This window comes from Harpia harpyja, chromosome 17 (assembly GCF_026419915.1).
Source record: "Harpia harpyja isolate bHarHar1 chromosome 17, bHarHar1 primary haplotype, whole genome shotgun sequence".
NCBI lineage: Eukaryota > Metazoa > Chordata > Aves > Accipitriformes > Accipitridae > Harpia > Harpia harpyja.
The window spans coordinates 22,255,292-22,280,232 of record NC_068956.1 but is presented as its reverse complement, the minus strand read 5'-3'; the positions used below and the strand labels follow the sequence as shown (position 1 = coordinate 22,280,232).

The 24,941-nt window shown below is 42.4% G+C and overlaps 1 protein-coding gene across 2 annotated transcripts in view; it reads left to right on the top strand.

Moving 5' to 3' along the window:
- The first annotated feature begins 3,581 nt into the window (after positions 1-3,581).
- LATS2 (large tumor suppressor kinase 2) overlaps positions 3,582-24,941 on the top strand; it is a 51,484-nt gene continuing 30,124 nt past the window's right edge. The window contains exons 1-2 of one of the 2 annotated variants that reach the window (XM_052812370.1): positions 3,582-3,785; positions 8,144-8,718. In XM_052812370.1, coding sequence (XP_052668330.1) covers positions 8,380-8,718 — 339 coding nt within the window. In that variant the 5' untranslated portion in view covers positions 3,582-3,785; positions 8,144-8,379. Of the gene's footprint in view, positions 3,786-8,143; positions 8,719-22,605; positions 22,739-24,941 lie in introns of those variants that run through there. The other variant, XM_052812371.1, reaches the window with a different exon arrangement.

Sequence of the window (24,941 nt, the reverse complement as noted above, 5' to 3'; positions counted from 1 at the left end):
TGTTTCCTCTGCAAAGCTGAGGCAGGTTCCCAGTCAGATTTGTCCTATTTCACCTACTGTGTGCTGAAGTCAAATGTATTTCTGAAGTACCAGCTCTTATGTTCGCTACACCTTTGCTGCCTGAAAAGGGTGCTGTGATAGATCCTCATAGGCATAGTCCTGACAAAAAAAAGCATATCTAAACCATAGTTAGAATTTGGTTAGTTTATTTTTTCACCCACTCAATTTTTGAAGCGATGAGCCTAACTTTGACTGCCACAAATGTAATTTTGCATCACAGTTAAACATATACATTATATTCACATATAGGTTGTGTTACTGTGCTGGAAGACTCAGAACTCCTGTTTCTAACTGGTTTTGCATTGGTGATTTCGGAAGAATGATTCCCCAGTATAATTCTGCAAAGAAAATCAATATATTAAAACAAGAACATTTTGGTGATGTTTACCCAAGACTTTTTTCCTTGCACATCATTCATTTTGTGTCACAGTTGTTTGTTCTAGACATGTCGTCCTAGTGAAGGATGTCACTGTCAGCAAATTCTTTATGTCTGTATGCTCATACACACCTATGTTCACATGTTCATAATCATTTCACGTGCATGTGTGTTCCTCTTTGAAAAAAGACTAGCAGAGGACTAGATATTGCTGATAATATTCTTGCTTTACCTTTCTTTTTCAAGTTCTGAATGGGTTCAAGCTTTTATTGGCTACCAGTACTGTGTAAAGAAAAAGTTCATCCACCCACATCACCATTATTTGGTTGCTAGGAGTATTTTTAGCAGCACGATTTGGTAATTGGTTCCAAATACAATAGTTTAGGAGTCACACTGTGGCTCAGCAAACAGCGAAGCAGGAGTACAGGGAGGGGACGAGGCAATTCACAGCATTAGATGTGAGGGGATGGAGCTGCACAGAGCTCCTGCTTCCCTCACTGTCACAGGTGGGTGGAAGGAGAAAGAATGTGAAATGGTGGAGCCACGGTCCCTCCCACCGTACCCACGCAGCGGGGCAGACAGCTGCTCAGGCAAGTCCGGAGGCGAGTGCTGTAATCACCATAGGTCCAGCAGAGTCACTGAAGCGGAGCCATGAATAAACACACTGACCCTTAGTCATGGTAGATTATTATCTCTTGGTCTAGTCTGTGAACGGATTTGCTCGTACAGACAAATTGTATTGTTCTTTTTATGTAGCGTCTTTCCTTCTGGAGATACCTTGCTGTGGAGAAGATAGCTGGGAGGAAAGACTTGACTGATACACTAATCTCCAAAAAATTTACAGAGATCAAATCATGTTTTAACCAAGTTGTTGTATAATGCCACAACCCAACTGATTTCAATTTCCTTATTATTTTTGAGGAATGTGATTTCTAACAGTTTGGGTTTCTAAAGGCTAAAAGCAGAAATAGTCCACGGAGTCTCCTCATCTGTGGCAGACCAGCCGAATACAGGTACTTTCTAGAGAGCGGATGCAACCCATCGCACCTGTACCTGCTGCTCTGCTGGTGGGAACTCAACCCCAGCAACCCTGTGCAAATGCATGAAATTCAGAAGGTGCAGCTGGCTGGAACCAGGAGGTGAAATAGTGCAGCTGAGTCTCATTCCCAGATGGATTGGAATGCAAAAAGAAAACAAACGGTTCCAAAGGAGAAAAATAAATGAAAATATCTGTTTTACCTAGATTTAAGAATGTGGATGACAATCAAATCTTACGAAAGAGTGTATTAGCACAGAGTAAGCAATTTTTATCTTGATGCTGTTCCTTTAAACCAGCCTGAACTTTGTTGGGAAAAGGTCTCAAGCCATTGAGCAATCTCTGGTTTGGGCAATCATGTTGCTATGCTTCATCGGTTAAGCACAGCAGTAATTCAGAAAATGAAGCCATGCTGCATCTGTCATATCGTTTAAAATTTACTTCAGTTTTGCAGGTATTTGAAGATTGCAAAATGAACCACGTTACCCTGCAATATTCTGCCAGCGTTGGAATCTGCTCTGAACCTAATGGGTTTATTTAGCTCCCCAGAGTCGGAGGTTTCCTCCCCCCTGCAATATATTCCAGTCAATGACACTATTGAAATTCCGACAGTAATTTATATACAGTAACTGGCTGCCCTCAGATGAGACGCTAAACAATTTCTGTGCACCAGGCTGCATTTTTCTCATGAAATGTAGCACTCTATTGGCAGTCACTTCTCCTCCCAAACCAGCATCATTTATAAGCACTATTGACAGTCTGCAAGGAAGGCTTTTTTTTTTTTTAAAAAAAAAGGATCATGATAAACAAGATCAGATAAATATCCTTAGATAGGACTGTCCATGAGTAATATTACTTACAAAAATAGTCCCCATGGCTTGGAAAAGGCTGTAAATATAGCTCCCATCCTGGAAAGACAGTTATGCATAGACTTCTCTTTATACGTGCTCTCGGTCCCGTTAAAGACACTGGGACTAGTCGCATGATTAAAGATAACCATGTGTCTAAAGCATCTGCAAGACTGACATTTTCCCTGCCAAACAGAGCGCCTCTACAACGAGCACCTCTCTGCTTTGCAACAAGATTTCAAGAATTTTAAAGTATTATTTCAGGACTGCAGGCTTCTTCCGTGTTAATGATCTAAAGATATACACATATATATAGGAAAGCTTACTTTCTTTTGTTCTCTGTATCAGTATACCCTTGTTATGGCTAGTGTGTGTATCTGTCATGCTGAGGGGTCAGAGCCAGCCTCCCACATCCAAACATTGCTGTATTTGGGTGTGGGGGGATTATTTCTCATTGACAATTGTCTTTATTAAAATAGACCATAGAGAAATCTAAAATCAGAATATTCCTGCTTTCATGAAAAACAGGCTGAGATCCAGGCAGCTCCATCCATAACGAGGTCAAACACAAGCTTTGCATCCAAAAATCTTTTGCAGCTTGAATCTGCATTTTTGATCCAGATGTGAATTCCCTGGCTGCCCTCCTCCGGCACCTCATAGCCCCGTTGACACGATAAAAAGCATGAAAAATAAGTAACCCCCCCCCCCCCCCCCAAAACCCCCAAAGCAAACCAGAAACCAAAAGAAAAGCCCAGATAAGCATCGACAGTCCTGCCACTTTTCGTGTGTGTGTAGTTTTAGTTCAGCGTGGAAGGAATAATAATAAAAGATTATCGCCAAGAAACACACACCTAAAATGAGTTTGGGGCCGACGGGCACCTCCAAGCTGCCTACCTCAACCTTTTTCACCTCATCAAGCGGAAGCAACGCCATTCCCTCACCACCTCAGCCACCCCTCTCCCGCAAGACCCAGCAAGGGGGTGTTTGTGGGGCGGGGTGTTTTTTTGTGAGGGGAAAGAGTGTCACAAGCTGCCTGTAAACCTAAGGAAGGGCACCCTGAGGGGACCGGAGGGCGGAGGGGACGCCGCCCCCGCGACCGCGGGGGCGGCGTCCCCTCCGCCCTCCGGTCCCCTCAGGGTGCGACAACCCTTAACGGCCCTTCCCGCCCTGCCGCCCTCGAAGCCCCTCCCCCCGCTGGTATGCGCCGGGAGGGGCGGCGGCGGCGGGAGGGGGGGGGAGTGGAATGACGCGGGCGCCGCGGGTCACGTGACGCGAATGGAATGCCAACAATGTAGCGAATGTCCCGACTGCGCCCCGCACTCGGCGCCCGGGACGGCGAGGGGGAAGATGGAGACCGGCCCGCGCCGTCGGGGTCGCCGCCGCCGTCGTTGAGCCGTTCCGTGACGGCTTTCCCCCACCACCACCACCCCGGTAGGCGAGCGGCGGCGCTGGGCGCCCCGAGGAGGTGAGCGAAGAGGGGCGGGGGGGCGGCGCGGCGGTTTCGCCTCGACCGCGGGTGTGAGCGCTTCTCCCCCCCCCCCCCCCCAAACTGCTGTGCCCTGGGGGGAAAGTCGTGTGGAGATGGGGGGGGGGCGCGAAGGCGGGTCGGTTCTTGAAGCGGGAGTGAGCGTCCCGTGTGTGTGTGTGTGCCCCCCTCCCGGGGGCAGCCTCGGCGCTCTGCCCGCACCCTCCGACATTTCCCGGACACCCGTGTGACAGCCCAGCCCTGGCGGGGCGGGGGGGGGGTCCCGTCCGCCCGCCCGCCTGAGGCCTCTGCCCCGGGCCGGTCCGCCCGGCTCCCCTCCGCCGTGGGGACCGGCTCCGCGGGCTGCCCCAGCAGGCCGGAGAGCTGCTGCTAAATGGCCGGAGTTTATTTTGGGAGCTTTCTGCCTGCGAAAGGAGTGGGCTTGGGGCTGGGGGAGAAGGGGTTGGGGCGCCCGCGTTCCCCCGGGGCATTCCCGGCCGGCACGGGGGTTGGAGGCGGCGAGCCTGGGCCAGAGCCCGCCGTGGGGGGTGTCTGTGGAGGCGAGGGCCGGGGGCAGCCGAGCGGGGGCACCCAGAGCCCGCGAGGTCCCGTCCGGCTGCAGCGGGGGCCCTGTTCGCAGTCAGCTGAAGGTCACTGCCAAAATTCAGCACTTCGCCACCCTCTCTCTCTCCTGCCTCGTGAGTGGCGGGCGTGTTGAAATACCCCCTTCCCCGGCAAAGGCACTCGCGCAAATGACGCAAAAAAAAAAAAAAAAAAAAAAAGCTTCTTTGGAGTGTCCAGGCTCTGCGGTCAATTACTGCTGGTCTGCTGTGGATGGGGAAGGTGAGCTGTTTCCCACAGCACTGGATTGGGCCAGTGCTTATGGTTGGCAGTGGGATGCAGGCACAGAGTTACTTTTGGACAGTTTTGTTAGCAGGAAGAAGGAGAGAAGGAATGATTTGGGGGAAAATCCTCACTTCAGTTCTTTTCACTTTCACCGTGTGCTTACTTATAAAGGGGAGCACGGTTCGTATAATAATGAAATTCCTGAAATGCTCCCCCTCCCCGCCCCCTTGACAGCCTTAGACCTCCAGTACAAAGTGGATGGTCCCTGCTTCCGTGAATTTGTGATCCAAAAAAACCAAAGCAATACCTGTAAATTGAGAGAGGGAAGGCAGTTGTAGCAGTTTCTTCAAACTTTATTCCTTCCTTCTGCAGTGATCGCTAGCTCAGCTCACTACAGTGCCTGCACAGTTATAGATAGGGAAGCAGCTCTCCAGCTCAGGGTTTGGGACTTAGCTCTTGAAACACAACTGAGCTTTAGTTTCTTGCCTGTGTCCTAGCTCCACAGAGACAGTAGTAGCGCGTGCAGCCTGTTGGGGAGCGAAGAAACAAGAAAGTGAATAGCTAGTGCTGCTGGGACAACAGACATCAGCATATAATTTCAGTGTGGTTGGTTGGTTGCTGCCAGAGCAGCTATTGGTATTTCTCAAATGAAGAAGAATAATCAGTTATTAAAAAATTTTTCTAACTTGATGCAATTAAAGTAATGCTGCGCTTATTTGATTGTATCTTCAGGATAATGGACAAGCTTTTAATTAGTGCAGAATGTCTAACATTTGGGAAAAAAGCCTTAGGATTGTTTAGTCAGAATGGCTTGAAGCTCAAAAATAATTCTGAAAAATCGTTTCTCGTGATGGCAGGAAGGCTATTGATACATTCATGCTGTAGGCAAGGTGCAGATTAGAAGGATTTGGAGTTATCCAAATCCAGATGTACAGTCAGAAATGCGTAGACAGAATTAGACACACTACACATCTCTTAAAGCATACAATCCTTTTATTTTTTGCTAAAAATGCAAATCACAGGAAGATTTTAAAAAGCAGGCACCTTGTCTTTGTAAGTCATCTGTAATATTTAATGTTCCAATTTCTTGGCTTACCTTACGTATTTAGTCAAAAAACCCTTCTGCAAAATGTGAAACATTTGCAGTTAGCTCCAAGAACTTGCTGTTGTTGCTGTTCTCATTCATACTGTCTAAATGATCAACATTTCTTTCTGGTTTAGCAGTATTGTAAGTGTAAGCTGAAGAAATTGCCAGCTGGCTTGACCTAGCATTATTAGACTTGAGCTTAGGCTAAAGGTCACGAAAGTTCTTTATGTGAAGCATGTGTGTAAGTGGGAAAGCAGTCCTTCGCTGCAAAAAGGGGGGGGGGTTGCAAGCTTTTCCAGCGCGTCCCAGGCCTGAGGATTGGCACAGGGACTGAAAAGGAAGAACAACACAGATTCCTAAACCCAGCCATATGGTGCCTGCTGCTGTCAGGAAAGGAAAGACAGTTATAGACTAATTAATTGCTCTGTATCTTTTAAGCACTAGCTAGTTATGATGTAATCCTAAAAGGGCTGCAGTACTATTGTTTTTTTTTTTTAAGGAGGCTATGTATTATCTTTTGCTATATTCTGTCTAAGTAGAAAAAATTCTGTTCTTGGGATCCTTCAGCTGCTATTGTCTTCATTGAGAACAATGAAAACTTGATCTGTTATTGACTAATAGCTGATTTGTTGTTTGTGGAAATATCAAAATCTAGATGAACAGCTTTAGCATTTCTCTTAAAACAAGTGACAAACCCTGTCCAATGTGCACGTGGGCATTTATGTCACTCTTAGTCCTCTATGAGTTAGGGTTGCAGGATATCCTTAGAGAGTACCGAGTGGAGCTCAAGACCTTGAACACATTATAGGTGTCTTTTAGTTAACTGAGCATTTAAATCTTAGCAAAAGAGCTTGACATGGGTTAGTCTCAAGTGATTAATCTGTGCTCCTGCATTTCAAACTGGTAAACCATCACAAAAAAAAGAGCCTCGGGTCTGAGTTCACTATTGCGTTTCAGTCCTTGGTTGTAGAGGAAAGCTTGAAGTGGACTCTGTACTAATTAGGAAGTGGTGATGGGCTTCAGACATGAATGTGTCCAGATCCTCTTGGCCTTCACAGTAGTAAGCTGTTTGCTTGGCAGTGGGAACTGATGGTAAATGTATGGAAATGGTTGTTTTGTTGGGAAATACTGTAGCTATCACAGGAAGAGTTGCTGCAGTGAGTTGAGTTTTAGTATGAGCATGTGAAAATAAAGATCAATACTTTCCGGAGAAACTCTTTCCAGTGATAAATGTGCTATGATCAGAAGTGAAATTCCTTTTTAAAAAAAAATCCAGTCGACTTCTGAGTGACAGAGAGGAACATACAGTGTGTTACCATCTTCTGTATTTGTGATTTGAAAACAACTGAACCAAATTCTAGCCTTCTCAACAAAGTGGCTTGAGCACCATTCAGGAGTCGCTTTGCAAGTGCTAATATCAACAGCAGAAGCAAACTTGCATGAGCAGCATCAATAGCGAGATGACGTTTCTGATTAAGCTATCTTTTTAATCCTCTTCTGAATGCACCATTATTTAATGTTTCTATTATGGTGATGCCACAAAGACTTAGTTAAGGTAGGATTCTTGTAACTTCATGCTGCACAGAGATTGCAAGTTGCATGGTAGCTCAGCTGTGCTGCATAGTTGTTCTCTGCTGCATGTCAGAAGAGGTGCTTAAAGCTATCAAAGTCTTTTCTTTTTTCTGTGTTGGGATGCTAACTGAGCTGGTTCTGCCTCTTCTGCTGTTACTGAGTAGCTCCACCTACGCCTCTTTTCCCTTTCTTTCCTATAAGACACAGCTAATGAAATATCATATATTCCCTCCCCCCCCCTTTTTTTCCCCTCCTCCTTCCAGTTCTGGGGCGAATTCTTACCTTCAGGCTTTGCTAAGATATTCATGTGGAAAGGCAAAATATCTTGTCTTTCTGTTATTCACTTTGTTATTGAAATACTAGAAGTTGCTATGGTTAGAGTCATCAATATTTCCATTATAAATCTTTTTCGTAAACTTCTGAAACTGAGCTCAGCTAGTGTAAAACAAACAAAATCTTGAGTGGGGGAAAAACATTTCATGAGCATACTCTTCCCTAATTATGAAATAGGATAGGCTTGTCCAGCATTTGGTTATGCAATTGGGTGGGAAACTTGCCGCAGTTAGGTACTGTAAAATTCTTAAACGTTGTAGTTTTTAAGGGTTTTATTTTCATTTATTTTGAAAATGAAACTTTAAAGAAAAATGAATTATTTATTGGTTATGTTGAGAAAGCCTTTTGGAATCCTATTCTTGAAAACAGATAAAGTGAAAATCATTAAAGGGAATCCAGCTGTGACAGCTTAATAGGTTAAACTGATTCACTTTCACTTGATTAATTGTCATGCTGTCCCTTCAGAGGCATTTACAATATCAACTTAATTGCATGTACTTTCTATTTTCTTTTGTTTCAGACACTGTCAGTCTGCAAAATGATGATTCCAAGGATTTTCACTTTTTGTAGGAAACGTGAAGTTCGTGAGCTGAAGTAAAATGTTGGCAGAATTTTCTTGAGAATTTTGCCTTTTCTTTTTCTCTTCGAAGGATTATGTTTACAAGAAGTTGATACCATCAAGTGACACTTTTTTGAAATAATTTAAAAAACCTAAGAATAAAGCTGTATTTATGCTCAGAGAAAACTGGATTAACAATGAGGCCAAAGACTTTTCCTGCTACGACATATTCTGGAAACAGCAGACAAAGGTTACAAGAGATTCGAGAAGGTTTAAAGCAACCATCCAAATCTTCAGGTCAGGGACTACCTATTGGACCAGGCAGCGAAACGTCTCTGGACCCTAAGATTTTAATGGGGAAGGATGCTGCAAGGCAGCAGCAGATGAGACAAACACCTAAGTTTGGACCATATCAGAAAGCTCTGCGAGAAATTAGATATTCTTTGCTGCCTTTTGCTAATGAGTCGAGCACTACAGCAGCTGTTGAAGTGAATAGGCAGATGCTCCAGGAACTGGTGAATGCTGGTTGTGATCAGGTACGTATGAGTTGGGGGGGGGGAGGGGGGTTGTCACTGCCTTTAAAACAAGTTTATACTTGGGACTGAGGAAGGGATATTGATGGACATTATCAAGCTTGCCAGCTGACAAAATGCACCGATTTCTCTGGCAGTTGTGTTGCTGTATGACTCACAGAGTAGATGGACTTGGTGTTGAGAGACGTGCCTAGTATGGGGTTAACTCGTGTTAAAGACGGTCATGGTGACCTCTAGGATTCTCTTATGGTTTCTCCAGTTGATGTATAAGGCTGAACAGGGTAGCTTGTCTTTTTTTTTTTTTTTTCTTCCTTTTTTTTCCCCCTCAATACTGGAACAAGTGTTAGCTATGAGTATTAGGGTGGAATTTTGTCTAGTACATTTAAAGTCAGTTCGCTGTCAGAACAAACTAGAAGAAATGACAGAGACAGTATGTGGTCTTTGAAGAAGCTCACTTGCTGTTTGCCAGAAGCAGGTGGAACTGGCTGGATGTTCAGCAAGCAGCAGTGGTTGGGTGCATGCTGGGGAAGGGTTCCTCACCTTCTCTGCTTCTATCAAGAGGTGGTAGCCCTGTCTGAGATAAGGGACTTGGCACAGAGATGCTTGCTTTTGTCATTCTGAGATTGATGCTAGAACATATTCTTAATTCAAAGACCATTGGCTGGTGCAGAACATGGTCTTTTTGTGTTGAGCTGCACTCATCTTGCATGTGCTTCTGGTGTTGGTATTTCACCTCTGTCCAGGAATAGTTCAAAATTTTGCTTTTTGGAGATGAAGTATGTTTTGGGTTCAGATTGTGATTGTTGCAGAAACAACTTTTTTTCCTGTGTGATTGAATGCCAGTTGTTGACAAGCTGAAACGTTTCCATTTATAGTCCTTGATATAAATTGGAGAGATTTAAAACCGAAGTGCTTTCAGTGGCATTTCCTTGATTTCAAAACTTAACCTCATTCACTCATGTCAGAGTGTGAGTCTCTTGACTGTCCTAGACCGTATTCTGAATCTGTATAACAAAACTAACACTAGGCATTATTATAAACAGTCTGCATTTCTCTGGAGCTATATAGACATTAATTAGTACTGTTTCTTTTCCAAAGAGTTTATGCTATGTGAGATAATCAGTGCAAGAGTAGATTGCACATCCAATGAGAAGTGCTGCAGTACAACTGAACGCTTCCTAGTCCAGTGAACCAAGATGCTGGTTTATTATAATAAGAATCAAATTATTTAACTGGAAGAACCAAAGATTTTCTCTGATCTTAAGCATGCCATGAAAACACAGTGTTTTTTAGAATTCTACCCTCTAAATTTCCCTAGCTGTTTAGGATGAGAACACTCCCTGTGCATTTGAGCCAAGGTTAAATGAGCACAGCTGGATTCTGGATTGGAAATGCGCTTTTGGTAGGTTACATGGACAAATTGTTCACACACAGAACAGGCTTGTTGGACTGAAATCTTGGAAAGTACTTTGAGCATACTACAGCACAGAAAAGTTAAGCCAATGTATAAAACAGAAATACCTAAGCACCTGTTAAAATGTCCTGGTATTAAAGGCAGTGTAATGCACTATATATGTAAAGTTTTTAATATTTTCAGCTATTTTATGGTATTACTTCTTATAGAGCACTGAGAATGATCCCAGTTCTGACTCTGATGTGGAGATTTTTGCTACCTCCTTAAATTTGGCTGCACATTTTTGGTTGCCCCCCCCCCCCCCCCCCCCCCCCATTGGCCATGATCCTTCCATCCTCACATTTAGCTCTTCTCCCTAGCTGTGACTTGTTGCCTGGAGATGGCATTATTGGGCCTATCCCTTAGGTGTGTTTGACACTCAAACTGAAGCATAAGCAGGATCACATTTGGCTAGAGTCCAGACAGGGAATCCAAAACTGGAATCTTGTGGCTAAAAATGCTGGGTTTCCTAGTGTGGGTCCAGGCCATATGAAGGTTGGCTGTCCTGGAGCGTTGTGAATGAGTGGAGCTTCTTGAAATGGTGTGAATGGTATCTGGTCCTGGGGATGGCATGGTGTAGGGTGACAGACTTGATTACTACCTCTAGATTCTTCCTTTCCTCCTGGTACCTGAGCTGTTTTGAATCAAATGCTGAACTGTTTCAGAATGTAATTTGTAGTAAATCACCCATCCCAAGCTGCCCTGTCCCTGCCTGTGAATCAAAGCCTTTAAATGCCTACCGCATGGACATCTTCGGCAGTCCTGTAGGCAGCTAACAGATCTCTGATTTAACAGAGAGGTGAACTCAGCTTCAGTTTCTTTGGGGATGGTTTTATTTATCTCTGGGCCTGACCCTACTGTGAGGTTGGTAAATGGGCATTGAAGCCTCGCCCCACGTCCCCTGTCCCGTCCCCCCCCCAAACGCCAGGAGCAAATGTTTGGAGGTTAAGGATTTCAGTCCATGAATAGCTAATGGTCTGCTTGAGCCTTCCCCTACAGCAAGCTTGCAGAGTACAAGATCTGACACCTCCTGATCCTGCTTCATGCTACACTAATGAGCTGTTCAGTGGCTGCAAGTGTCCTGAAGTTGGCAATTTGTCATAAGAAGCTCTAATCGTGGGCGTTCTAGGAAGTTGTGAAGAATGAATAGACGGCTCTAACATTATTCAGTTTGATCTTATGTGAACTCCATTTTCAAGTTGGATTTGGGCTGATGCTTTTTGGTGTTCTGTTCTGGATGGAACACTGGAGAGTAATGCTAACCTTCTGGGTAATCTGTTCTGGTGGACACCATGCAAGGATCAGGATTCTTCTTCAGTCTGTTTATTAGGCCACAATGAGGATTTTTAGAAGGGTGAAGGGGAGCATTGACAATTAAGAAGGAAGGAGTATACATTTTAGAGGCTGGGGAAAGGATACTTATATTTATTATTCCTATTAGCTCCACTCATGTAGCACATCTGTAGCATGGTTAGATTTTAACAACCATTTTATATGCTACAAGAGATGTTGCCTATTAGGTAACATAAAGGTAGGGTTTGTAGCTCCCTGTTCTGCCTAAGTGACTCTAAGATGAAAATTGAAATTGGTTTAATTAAATAAGAAGGAGACATTGTTACATTTTATTACTTTATTCTTGCTCTATGAAAGACCCACACAGACAGGAAATTGGTTATAAGCTGGTTGGTAAACTTAAGTGTATAAAATGCAGTGTAATTCGTGAAATAAATACAAAATTCTTGTGTCTTTCAGTTACAGTCATCATGGGTGTTACATATGAAAACTTTTTTAAAAAATTGATTAGGAAGTTGCCAGTGTCCTTCTAAATGACCCACATTCTTTCACTAAGTTTTCTTTTCAGCCATTGTGTACCTTATGATTTTGTAGTGAAAACTGCCCCCCCCCAAACTTAATGGAGACTTTGCTGTTGACCTGAAGGAAGCCAGGATTACACAAGTTTGTTTTTTTAAGAGATACAAAACAAAATTACCCACATAATTAGTCATAGTTCTTCTCAAATGGAGTAACTTGTCTGTTGTTTGCTTAAGTCATCTTTTCAACAGTAATTATTAGCAAGTTTCAATCAAAAATAATTAGTGCAGCATAAATGGTTTTGAAACTTGTAGAACATGACTGCAAAAGGCTGGACCTTTTTTGTTGCAAAAGCTTGAAGCCAAAAGCACTGCTAATATACTGTTCTTTAGTAAATACAACTCCTTGGGCTTAGAAGTGTAACTTGCAGTCACTGCAGAGGGACAAGAGTGTGGAGCGGCTGTCCTGCAGGCTGGTAAACCACTGGAATCACCTGGGGCAACTGGATGGCGCTTGGGGTGTGGTGGTAAATGCAGCTGCTGTTATGGATTGAATTTTTCCAATGAATAGATGCAATTGAGCATATGATCAGTGACATTCCAGCAACCTGAATGGGCTGTACTGTACTTACTGTACTTCCTTAGAGCATAAACAGCCACTGACATTGTAATTTAGAGTGGGCTGCAGCAGTTCTAGATGAACTGTGGAACATTACACACTTGTCAGCCCCCCCCCCCCCCCCCCCCAAGCAAACTTCTTTTCTTTGATCAAGGGTGCCTTTTATGGGTGAAGATTTCTAGACATAGTTTGTTTGGGCAGCTGTCTTTAAGGAAAACTGATGTTTAGGGTTTTTTACCTCCAGTACCTCCAGTAACATGCATCATGTACAATACACAGAATAACTATGTGAATATGTGAAGCGAGGAAGTTCTTACGCTTCGTTCTTTCCAGAGGCTCTTATAAATATCTCTGTAATAAAACATGTACACCCCACCTGTGCCAATAGCAGAACATTCCAAAGGAGAAGATCTGTCCTTTGGACACTAATTATAGTGTCTTTCAAGGAACTGGAATGGTGTTTGTGGGTACTGTAATGTGTCTAAGAATATCAAGCTGACCATCTTGTCATCTGTGTTACACTGAGTTCATGGAATCCACTTTGTAGAAGTGGGGTGGGTTTTGGTTCTGGGTTTGTTTTTTTTTTTAAATCTTCCTTCTTGCATCCCAAGATTCTTTTGATCTCTTAATCATGGATGACATCCTTTTTATTTAACCTATTTGGCAAAGATTCTACCCTGATTTGGGAACGACCGCTTGATTTTGAGAAACTTTGAGAATAGGGAATGCAGTATTTATCTCAATTCGAACAAATATTTGCACCTCTGAGTGAGGGAAATTCTGCTTGGGCAGAAAGTCCTTTTTATGTTTTGCAGGTGGAATTACTATTCTGTTTTTTCTTTTCTATATAGGGTTTTAGGTCATGTTCATTCACATATGATCCATGTGCCATCTATCAGTGTGTTACTAAGCAGTATGACTTTTCATCCTGTCGTTGGGAGCGATGACAGAAAGCAGATACAATGCAAAGCTTTGTTTTGGTAACAGACAATGCATGGCTGCAGTTTTGCTTGTAGCAAAATATCTGTTGCGATGTATTTGTTAAGAGGACAAGTCTAAAAAGACAGCTTGCCTTCAAGGTGAAGGGCAGCAAATTTGTAATAGCCCTGAGCAAATGGGAGAATCAATTTCATAACATTGGCCTATCCTGTAACAAAATTTTGTCTTTTGATTGGGTAAACTTTACCTGTGTTAAGAGTTCTGCTTGCCCAGCTATTTACCAAAACCTCCAGGATGAAGACCTTAGTCATCATCTGGGTGTTTTGGGTCCAGATTGTTTTGTTAATGAAAAATGGCTGAAGAATGAGCTGTTAGAAGATTGCCTAGGTTATTCTGTGGGACATATGTTAAAGGTGGCAAGAGTCATTACAAGCTATGTTGCAGGTCAGGAGGAAATAAGTCTTCTTGGGTTACAAGGAGAAAAAAGGGGCCTTCAAATGAGGGCACGCACTGCTGAATGCAGGAGAAGGATTTTATTTTAGCAGCTGAAGTAGATTTGATAATTCAGGCCAACAGTCTCTTGTGTGTTCGTTTGCGTCCCTCATTTGAAGGTAAGTTGTTCACTCTGTTTCTTCTTTGCTAGCTGTGTTGAGAGCTTGTTTCATAACCTTTTCCTATGCTTTTTTCTTTTCTCTCTAACCTCCACCTACCTTTTTGGTTTCAACCTTTTTCTCATTTCTGAGAAGCTTCCAGTATCATCCAGTGTTCTTCCATCAAAGCATGTAATGCAATATGTTTTCCCACAAATACACATGAAGTTAGCCCCTTAAGTCAATTCAGTTTTTAGCTGCTTCAGAAAAAAAGTGAGTCATAGCTTTCCAGGGGCTGAAAGCAAGAGGTGAGGACTGCTTTTGAGCCAATACCTGCTGACACCTCTCTCTTCTATCCAGTTTCTCGTCGCCAGTCTTCCTATGTTGCTGTCACTTCTTGATGACACTTAGTGAATATCCTTAAATCCTCTGTGTTGTGATGCAGTTCCTGCAGTCTATTTGGGAAGGTGGTCTTGGATTTGTTCTGTGTGAGTGTGGCTTAGAGTATGTTCTTGTCCTGCAGAAGAAAGAAAAAGAATTTTGTCTTTTCCCTTGCATTTTCATGGTGGTAGAAATATTCCTTGGCAGTAGTAGGTGACTGCATGTGCTCCTTCATGTGACAAGATGTGGCTTCTTGGCAGCTGGGCAGTAATGTGGCACTGAACAAGGCTGCAGTATGTTTTAAATTCTGTCCTTTATTCTTGTTAGCCTCCTTTCTTCTTTGGCAAGCTATAGAATAAATTGCATATTTGTAGTAGGATTATGTTTGAAATGACAGAACAGGAATCAGATGCCAGACTTCAACTGTAGATAAGTGTGAATCTTGAGTTATGTTAAACTAATGCTTCCCTATTCCTCATGTCAGATCATCATTCTAGAGGCTCGGGAGTTAATATAAACGTCTAAAATTATATATTGCTGTAACAGGGTGCAGGATTAACTTGCATTGGATACTTAAATTGTATTTATTAAAATTTAACTGCCGGGAGAAGGTTGAGCTATGGATTTTTTAATATATATATTTTTTTAATAAAAAAGGAAATGGCTTCATCACAGTCACTAAAAATTCTGCATAAGCATTAACTTCAGTCTCTGAATAAAAATGCCCTTGTGACCAAAAGTGAAGATTGCCATTATTATAACAGGAAGTTGATATCACAATAGTAGTAGGGTGTAACTGTTCCTTTTGCATTTTTTGTTGTTCTCAGCCTAAATCTCTGTTGTTCTTTTTAGCTTTTATCTGAGAGGGACCAATGTGGTTTTACACTGAGACTGAAAACCAGCATCTCTGTGGGGGGTGGTGGTGGTGGTGGTTTTTTGGTTGTGTTTGTGGTTTTTTTTCTTTCTCAAAAAAAATTGAATGACGCTTTTAAACTTAGAGAGATTTCAGTAGAAGGACTGGATGTAAGGCTTTTGTGTGTTACATTCTTTAGATGTAATCCAATATGTGAATTCAGAACTCATTTAATTCAACCTAGGAATGCTTTTCTGATAGTTGCTAAACTAAATAAAAGTTTGTTAAAGCTGCTAACTGAATATCTGTAGAATGCAAATAAAAGTCCATGACTACTTCTCATGTGATACACAGGTATGTGTCATGCTTGTGTAGAGTGCTTTTTTTTTTAAATCTTTTTTCCCTAATGCATGGCCAAATATACATACAGTAACTTACAAAGGCAGTCCCTTTTTTCCTCACTTTTTTTCTTGCTGTACCCACAGGAAAAATTTTTGCGAACATTTTTAAATCAGTTGATCAGCAGAACTGAAACTAAGTTAATGGGAAGGAAAAAAAGGGGGGGGGAATTTCATCACTACCCTGTGTAGATACACTGTCAGCAGGTATGTGAGTTTATAGTAATTTAAATTACAAGAATGTAGCCACGCATTCAATTGCATAATATAATCTGATAAACTGAAGGGAACTAAACTACTATTTCTTCCATTTTATTTATAAAATATCATTGCCAGATACTGTCATATTTGCCCAAGGGCAGAATGAAGTTACTGTGACTGCATTTGCTGAAAGCACGGTAGTATTCCAACTGTGTGTCAGTTTTCTGGAGGTATTCAAAGTGCTGGCTGAATTCTTACCAGACCACTGCTGGAAGGAGAAACAGTGACCAGCATGGTCATGCCCAGGAGGTAGGGACTGAGGATCACACCACTGTTGCTCTGAAGGTGAATGGTTATGTGCTACAAAATGCAGCAGAAGTGCTTTTTGGTTGTGAGGTTGATAATGTCACTCTCGAGCAGACCACAGCTTGTAGGTGCTCCCTTGGGCACAGCATTCAAATCCTGCTCAGCAGCTGCTTGTGGTGGTAGTGACTCCTACAGAATGTCCATGTCCCATGTGTGTTACCCCTGTATCCCCCCAGCCTACCATAAATCAGGCTCCAGTACATATAGTCTATCTTCCTTGGGTACTGGCTGTCTCTGTGACTTGCAAATGCATGTATGCAATGCTCTCTAAAATAGATGATGAGAGACATGAAAGAGATTTCTAAATCAAGTTTTCTTTGTGATGGCAGCTGCTGTTTTTCTCATTTATTGGGTATGTCCATTAATTCCCCACCATTGCCTTTTTTTTTTTTTTTCTTCTTCTTCTTAAATCTCTCTTAATGAACAGCAGGGTAGGCACAGGTTTTCCTTTATTTGACTTAGGAAAGAATTCTGGCTGGATTGCAAGCTCCCTCACTATGGATATAGTTACTCTAGAGTAGATGTTTTACAATCAAGTACTGCTGGAACAAACACAGTTTATACTAGTAAAATCAAGGAGGGACAGACCCCTGTCTGTTTGCTTAAAGCTACAGATGTTTGTGTTAATTTTGGCCTTATCCTTAAATAAGTCGTGTACAGCATAAGAAATAAATTCCACTTTTTTCACTCTTTCTGCTTATGTTCATAACCTAATTGTGACTGTAGCTTAGATCTGGCATTTTTACGTTGCTTGGAGCTGAGGCTTAGAGTGGAAAATGCTGGTCCTTATTTCTAGGTTTTCATCATTCTCTAGCTTTTTAAAAAAAACCCCAAAATTAAATTTAAAAATGCTTCTGATTACCAAAATGGAGGCTGAAGTTGCTGCGGCATTGTGGGCTTTGGTGTTAAGCAGCAGCAGGCTTGTATGATCCAGACTTGAGAGGGATCCCAATTTCCAATCTTCAGAAGATGCTTAAATAAAAGCCTGGTGAAAGTCAAACTCATGCTGTCAGCCTGCTCTACACATCTGCTGCTGGTCACCCAAAATACTGTTGCTGCTGGAATATTTTCAACTCCATGTTACTTGGCAGCTGATGTGTCTTCCTTGTTACCATGTGGCTTCTGCTGAGGTAGTTCTGTCAGCTCTGATCTTGATGGGGTCACCCAGCTATGGTGGCAGCACAGCAAAATGGGTTTTGTTCTAAAAGTCTTGTCCTGCCATCTGGGCTATCACTGGCAGTTCACGAGAAACTTCTCATACACAAATTGACACACAGAAATTAGGTTTCACCCAAGAGATGCATGTGTGCTTATATGTATTATGATGACTGCAGTGTTTGCATGGTACCAGCTGTTTGCAGAGAGCTTAATCCATAGGATTTGGTACTGCACTGAAGATTTCTTTTTCAGTCTAAGTAAGCAAGACTGTAATGTTTGAGGCTGCGTTCTGCTTCCCTGCAGTGTAAGAGATGGATTCTTCTTGATGAGAAGCTTGTGTTCTTCATTTTAACTGAATCCGAGCAATTAAAAATATTTCCCCAGGGAGGCGAAGGATGAAGAGGACAGGATAGGATATGAAAATACTTTAAAAATAAAAATTATTTCTAGGTCAGATAATTTTCAGAAGGCTGAAGCCAAAGAACGCTGCGTACCCATAACTTTGTGAATCAGGTAACAGCTATGGCAGGGACAGCCTGTGAAAATAACTATATTCTGTGCTGCTTTGTTATTAGTGTATGCGCGCATATGTGAAACTGTTACTGCAACACATACTGTCTTCTATGCATTTAGAGAAATGTAAACATGACGTAAATGGAAACATGTTGAGATTTAAATGTAGATTGCTTGAATGACCAAGCATTTTGCTACTGTTTTCTATATCTTTCATGACTGTAATGCATGATTTGTAAATTACCATTTCATCCAAAGCATGCAAAGATGCAGTATATTACTCCTCACATGCATAAAATGCTAGAAAGAAGACTGCTGATAGTAGGTGATAATATAGTGAAGTTTTGCCCATCAGAGATTGACTTCAGTAGGACAACTAGCAGTGTAAAATTATTCCCATGTAAGTCTTTATATGGTTAGGTTTGGATTTTATCCACCATTTATGAATCTGTTGGATGTGGGTTATTTCAAAACAGAAGAAAATGTCAGCACAGATTCAGAGATCATCGTTGCTGCTCTGCAGCTTCCTTCTCTCTGCGTTCGTTTTGTTCTTCCACTGTATCAACTCTTAAATATCTTCAAGGCTATTCAAGTCTATACCTTCCTTTACCTGTTGTCCTATTGCATTGTTTTTTCTGCTCCATTGGTTTGAATGACTAATATTCAACACCTCCTACGTGCTTTTCTCCATGTGCCTCTGAATACCCTAAATGAATTAATTTTTTTATAATTGCAAACTATTAAGAAAGAACTCTTTTATAGACTTCAACCTTATTTTTTCAATTTGATGTGACATCCTAAAGAATTACAGATGCAACTGTAATGTGACTTTGACAGCATACCCCATATATTTTCATTTCTGCGTCTTTTCTTCCATTCAGTGTCAGGACTCCATAGTCTGTGCTTAAACTTGTCCTGTCCCATTCACGCTTTTCTTCCAGCTTTGCCACAGTCACTGTGTTCATTCCACCTCCTGCCAGATGTCAGCCTGATAAAGATGTATAAAATCTAATTTAATCAATGTAAGTGGAACCTTAGAAATACTAATATGTGCAGGGTATCCTGGTTTACAAAAACAGAAAAAATCTCTGGCTGTCCCAATTAAAAACACAAAAACTTGTGGCCGTATGAGATCTTTGAATCAAGACAAATCTTCTCCATATTTGGCTGTTTTTGTCCTGGCTTCAAACAAGTGCTGAATAATTTTCTCCAGAGATATGCATTCCACCTTGCTGGAGCCTGTTTCTTCTGATTGTCTGGAACAATTTCTTGATTGCGCTTGTAGTTGATCCCCCGATTGCCTGTGTAATGTGTGCTGCCCAGACATGGTAGTGACCAGCTGGCTGTGTGCTGGAGCAGGGTGGAATTTCTCTTTTAAGTGCTCCAGCAGTTGCTGTGCTGGAAACTCACTTCCATCTCCTTCCTGTGATCATTTCTTGCACCTTGGCCATCCCTCCCATTCTGAAAATCTTTTTATTATGTTCTCTAATGCAAGCACTAAGTTCATTGAGTGCTCTCTTGAAGGTGTTTTATGAAGAACCTGTGAAACCTGTGAAAATTTACATCATGCAAATGGTGGAGAGAAGGTGTTGGTGTAGTGCTCAACAGTGCAAATCAAAGACCTAGAGCCTAGGATTTCACAAGTGGGCAAGAGTCAGCAGTCTCTGCCAGGGCACGTGGCGAGCTAGCTCCCCATACTACAAAAGCAGGACCTCACTGGGAAGTGCCAGCAAATTCAAAAGCAAGCCACAAGAATTTTCATCTGCGTCGGTGTACCTCCCCCTGCCCCCCACCTCTCTGTTTACTGAGAAGTGAACCTTCAGGGTTTTTAGCCACATGAAAGTAACCTAGAAAAAGTATTTTTCAGTACTACTTTGGTGCTGTAAAACCTTCTGTAACAAAACAGTTCCATTTTCCCAGGAACTTCCCTGTGGTTCGTAAGTGTTAGAAACTGGTGGAGGTTGAGAACTTGCTGTTGCAGGCCCTGCTTTACACTCACGCAAAAATGGGTGCTCAGATTTACTGCCAGGGAGGAGCTGTTGCCTCCTGAGCCTGGAACACCTCTGTTCGGGAGGCAGAGGAGGGTCTGAGCTGCAGCACAGTCTGTGGCAGAGCTCTGGGGTTGGAGGTAGAGCTGACTTCTCCTAGATTCCTGGGAAGGTCAGAACGTCCTGCTGTGTGTTAGCATCTCCAGGAACACTATTTTGGCCAAATAGCAGCGCTACGTGTTTAACAGGATTCCTTGTTTTTTTGCAAAGAGCAACTTTTTTCTTGCCTTGTGGAGGAGGGTTTGTGCTTCCAAGTTCACCCATGTCTACTGGAGTTTGAACTCAGTCATCATCCTGCCCTACATGGGCCAAACAGCAGCAGCCGTAGCATTAGCACAGCATCTAGGGGAGGCCGGTTACCTTACTTTCAGCTATGCATAAAACTTCCTTCTCTGCCTCTCTCCCATTACCTTGAAATAGGACCATTGCCCAGCACTAGACAAAACTCTTAACTAGCAGGGCACCATCAACCCTCCTTGCCCACTAAGTTTTGAGTCCATGAATTTGGGGAAAAACCTGCCATTAGACCACAGATTGTTTTGCCACTTTCACACAGTAGTTTTTGTAGTTTCCCAGTCTGGGAAGACACTCAATGGAACTAATTTTTACCCCCCCCCCCTTTTTTTTTTTTTTTTTTTTTTTACTCTCAGATCATGACAGCTAATGGACAGAGGAGGTATTACTGCTGAGATTTGAACTCCAACAGGAAAGTGATAACTGACAATCATGAGGGCAAATGGGAAGCATAACAAAGATGGAGCCCCTGCTAAAAAGCAGTAACTGGATGCGTAGGGAGAGAGGATGATGTTTAGCATTTACTTGGGGAGGAGGGCAATCAGGTCACAGAGCTGGTAGCAATGAGTTCAGCCATTAGTAGCAAACTGGTTAACTGGAGGAACATTAGTGCTAATGAAGTATCTGCCTTGAAAACTGGACGTAGTTTTTGAGGATGAAAATCCTAATCATGGACATTGAACTGCTTTTTTGGTCTCTCAGCCCCCAAGCTGCCTACATGACCAAAGTCAGTGCGTGCTCATTGAGGGTTCATACTCGGGTGTTAGGATTTCTTCAGCTCGGCAGTGTGCAAGAAACAGCAGCCTGAGCCAGAGCTGCTCCCTGCGCACCAGCGAAAGCAGCATGGGGTTCCCAGCAGTGCCCCCCAACAGCGAGTGCCTGTTGCTTGCTCTAGCTGGCAGGCACTGCAGAGGAGGAGAGGCGTCTTCCCCACCTTCCCAGCCTATTGAATTTAAAGGCTCCAGCTTACTTTGCTTTCCTCCTCCCCACTTCCCTCTTTTCAGTGTTTTTTGTGTGCTTGCAGTCTAAAGTCATGCTTAACCCCTCATCCTGCCCACATGCTCTGCTCAGTAGGCTTAATTGCTTTTTGTATTTGTAGGTAACACCCTTCTCTGTTCTAAAGGCCTGTCTTCTATGCTTGTTGCAATGGCTGTTCGTGCTTTTGGGAAAATAAAAGGATTTGCTTTTCATGTAAAAATAGCTTTATTATTTCCATACGCGAGTAGCAATCAGGGCAGGCATATTTCCAGGTCAGCCTGGAGATGGGGTTGGATAGTGAAACCCTCTGTTCCAAAAATGGGCTGGAACCAGCAACAGTTCTTCATGTGCTAGGCAAAGCTAACTGGCTTGGAGAGAGGTGGGATCCCTTTTTTGGGTGGACATGCAACATGCTGGTATTCTTCTGCTACGGAGGGGAGCCAAGCATTGACATAATGAGCACTTTATTCTGTTAAGTACTTAATGTTAGTTTTACAGTTTTCTCATAATCATGTTCTTTTGGTAATTGTAGGCATGGGTTTTTAATAAAAGATTATAAAGGAAGGTTTCTTAGGGCATAGTAACTACAAGTGCTTAGAGTGTCTGAGTAGAAGGGATGTTTGCAGGGGCAGTCTGTATTATTCCACAAGATTGTGCTCTGTTGGGTACTGAGTAAATAAACAGTAAATGTGCAAATCTTGGATTATGTTGCTCTATGATTATTTAGATAGTCCAGCTGTACTTTGGATTTTGTTCTCTATGGTAGCTGTCTTGTGAATCTTCTGGCTCATTGCCATGTATTTCTAGATTTATATGAACATGATGTGGATCTTTTTCATCTTCGTATTTTGCTAATTCATATTTTTACTTCAGTCATATTTTAGAGGTCTCTGTAAGGCTTTTAAAAATTAGTCAGCTTGAATTTTCCCTTTATCTTCACAAAAGTCGCTACAGAAGTAAGAAAAAAGCACAGAAGGGGAATTACAGGCAGCATTAAAAATGTTCCTTCAGAACAGAAAAGCAGATTTAACATGAATTAAAAACTCAGCTCTGTTTCAGAGTTGCAAAAGCTCTTTTATTCACCAGAGAACTGTTAAAGCTAGTCATTTTTGGCATAGTATCGGTCAGGGAAGCGTGACAAAGTGCAGTGGAATGCACTGAGCTGCGATCCAGCTTGTAGTGGTATATATGACTTTAGTGTATGGAGCATTGCAGGAAGTGCTGGGGGTGGGGTGGGGAGGCCTTTTCATCTCATCAGCTGCTGAGTAACAGTGTTCTCCTTCCTCAGACCCCACCTGCAACAACAGAGGGTCCCTTGGATGCTTGGGTCAGAAGACAAAACATGAAAAGCCTGTACAATCTTGAGTTTCTGGTAGAACTTGGCTCTGTTCTCTGAGCACTGCTGTGTAGAATGCGGTGAGGTGAGAAAGTTGGGAATAGTAGCGTGTTTGGGATTGCAGATCAGCTGTGCCTATCTAGACTGGGACTGTATCCCCAGCCCCACCATCCTGGAAGATGAAGATTCTTGGGCTGAAATTCTGTCCTCGTTGAAATCAGCAGGAAAATTCCTATTGATTTCATCAGGCCAGAGCTTTGCTGCTTATTTTGAGCAGTAAAAGAGTACTCCTGTTCCACCCCAGTACACACACATGCTAAGTCCATTTACTTTGACTTAGGTTTTGGCACAGATTTTGGCCTTAAATGGAAATCTGTTCAAATCCATTTAATATCAGTAGCTTGGATTTCAGATTATATGGATAGTTAAACCCAGCTATATGTGATAATTAATAACCAGTTAAGATATTCCTGTAATTTTAAGCATACCTGGTATTTTCCTTCTTTCTTCTCTAAATTGTGATATTGGCATCCACAGAGTTTTCGAAGCATTTGTAATGACATTATAAGAAAACATACTGGTATCTTTCCTGGCAGAACAGGATCATTGGTCTGAGACCTGCATGTTAAAAACTGGGAAAAGCTTGGTGTGGTATGGATTGTGTTACCAGTGTAAATTGCTAACAAGAATTTTACTGTTCACCTTGGGTTTCACATTTGCATCACTCTGGTACAGCGATAATCAAATACAAAGCCACTGTTATATTGGTATTGCAGTAAAGCTGTGTGGTGCAACGTCATTGCAAAAAATGAGGTCTCTACCCAGAAGCCATTACAACCTGAATTGATGTTCCTAGAGTAGGGATGTAGGAAGGTTGCAGCACAGAGAAGATAAAAGGATAATGATAGTGTTTTTATTGTTTGCATAGATATCTCTGTCATTCTTACTGTCTGCTTACTTAATGTTCTTCAAGGGGAGAGCTTGAGGTTGTATTGAAAACATGGGCAAATGTTCAGAGCAGGAGTAAATGAGTAGGCAGCTGCTGGGATGTCCCAGCCCGTACGCTTCAGGTTAGAAAGAATGCAGAAGTTGCTTGGCAGATAGATCGCTTAGATGGGAGCATTGTAATACTCATTGAAAGCTCATTTGGGATTTAGGATATAGATCCTATTTAAGATGTAGGCTGTCAGATTATTACGGGTTAGGGTACTTCTGCTCTAGATTCTTAGCTTTACCCTTTTGCAGAGACAAGCTGAAAGTTGAAAACTATTAAAATTTATATACAACAGTCATTATAGTCATTCAAGTAATGGGCTGCATATGGAACTACTATGACTATATTACTGTTTTCTTTGCATGGCAGTACTTTGGATAGTTCCAACATCTCAGATATTGGGTGTTCTGGAACATAAATCCTACAAATTTTAGTTGTGGAAAAAAATTGCTGAAATTTGGGTTTTCGCACATAATTCTATACTTGTGTATATATATACAGACACTTCTAAGCTTGCTTATCATGTGGTTAGTCTCTGAAGGTGGTGGCAGATACTGGAAAGCTTGATTAAAAATAATTAAACATAATGTTGACAATTTTAAGAGCTGATGGATGCCTTGGAGAAAAGGAATGGACAGTTGCAATGGTTGTTACAGGAAGTGAATGCTAACCTTGTAAGCAGAGTGTCTTCTTGATCACTGCTGTTCAGGAATCATTGCATCTGTAATTCTGCGTCTCACAACATTATCCAAGGCAGCGTACACATGGACAGGAGCCCAAGTAAGATGCATTCACAGTAGAAGTGAGGAAAGAGCCTTTCACTGGAGCTATAGAAATTCCTTCAAGGCAACCTCTCGGAGCTTACTGGCGTAGCGTGAACTCAATCATCAAAATACAGGGACCGTCTCCATGTACCATTACCATGGAGGCTTAGCTTTGTTTTGGACTTGGCATGCTCAAAGAGTATGAACACGGATCTTCTCATGAACCTGCGGTGCAGTGTGATGCAATGACATCTGTTTAACAGTACTTGGCAACACACACACAGGTTAGAAACCAGTAGGAGTACTGGCTCCACCCAGTTCTCATAGGGGAAATTTGGGACTTGGAACTTGACTGCCTAACCAGACATGTATCCTTACCTTTGGCAGCTTTGTCGAACAGGTGCATAGAAACTATATTTTTTTTTACTTCGTCCAGAAACCGAGACATTCACCAGTGCAGTACTGCACATTGTTGAGTCTTAGTTTCTGGGACTCTATATTATGAAGCCTCCCTTTCATGCCATGCAGCG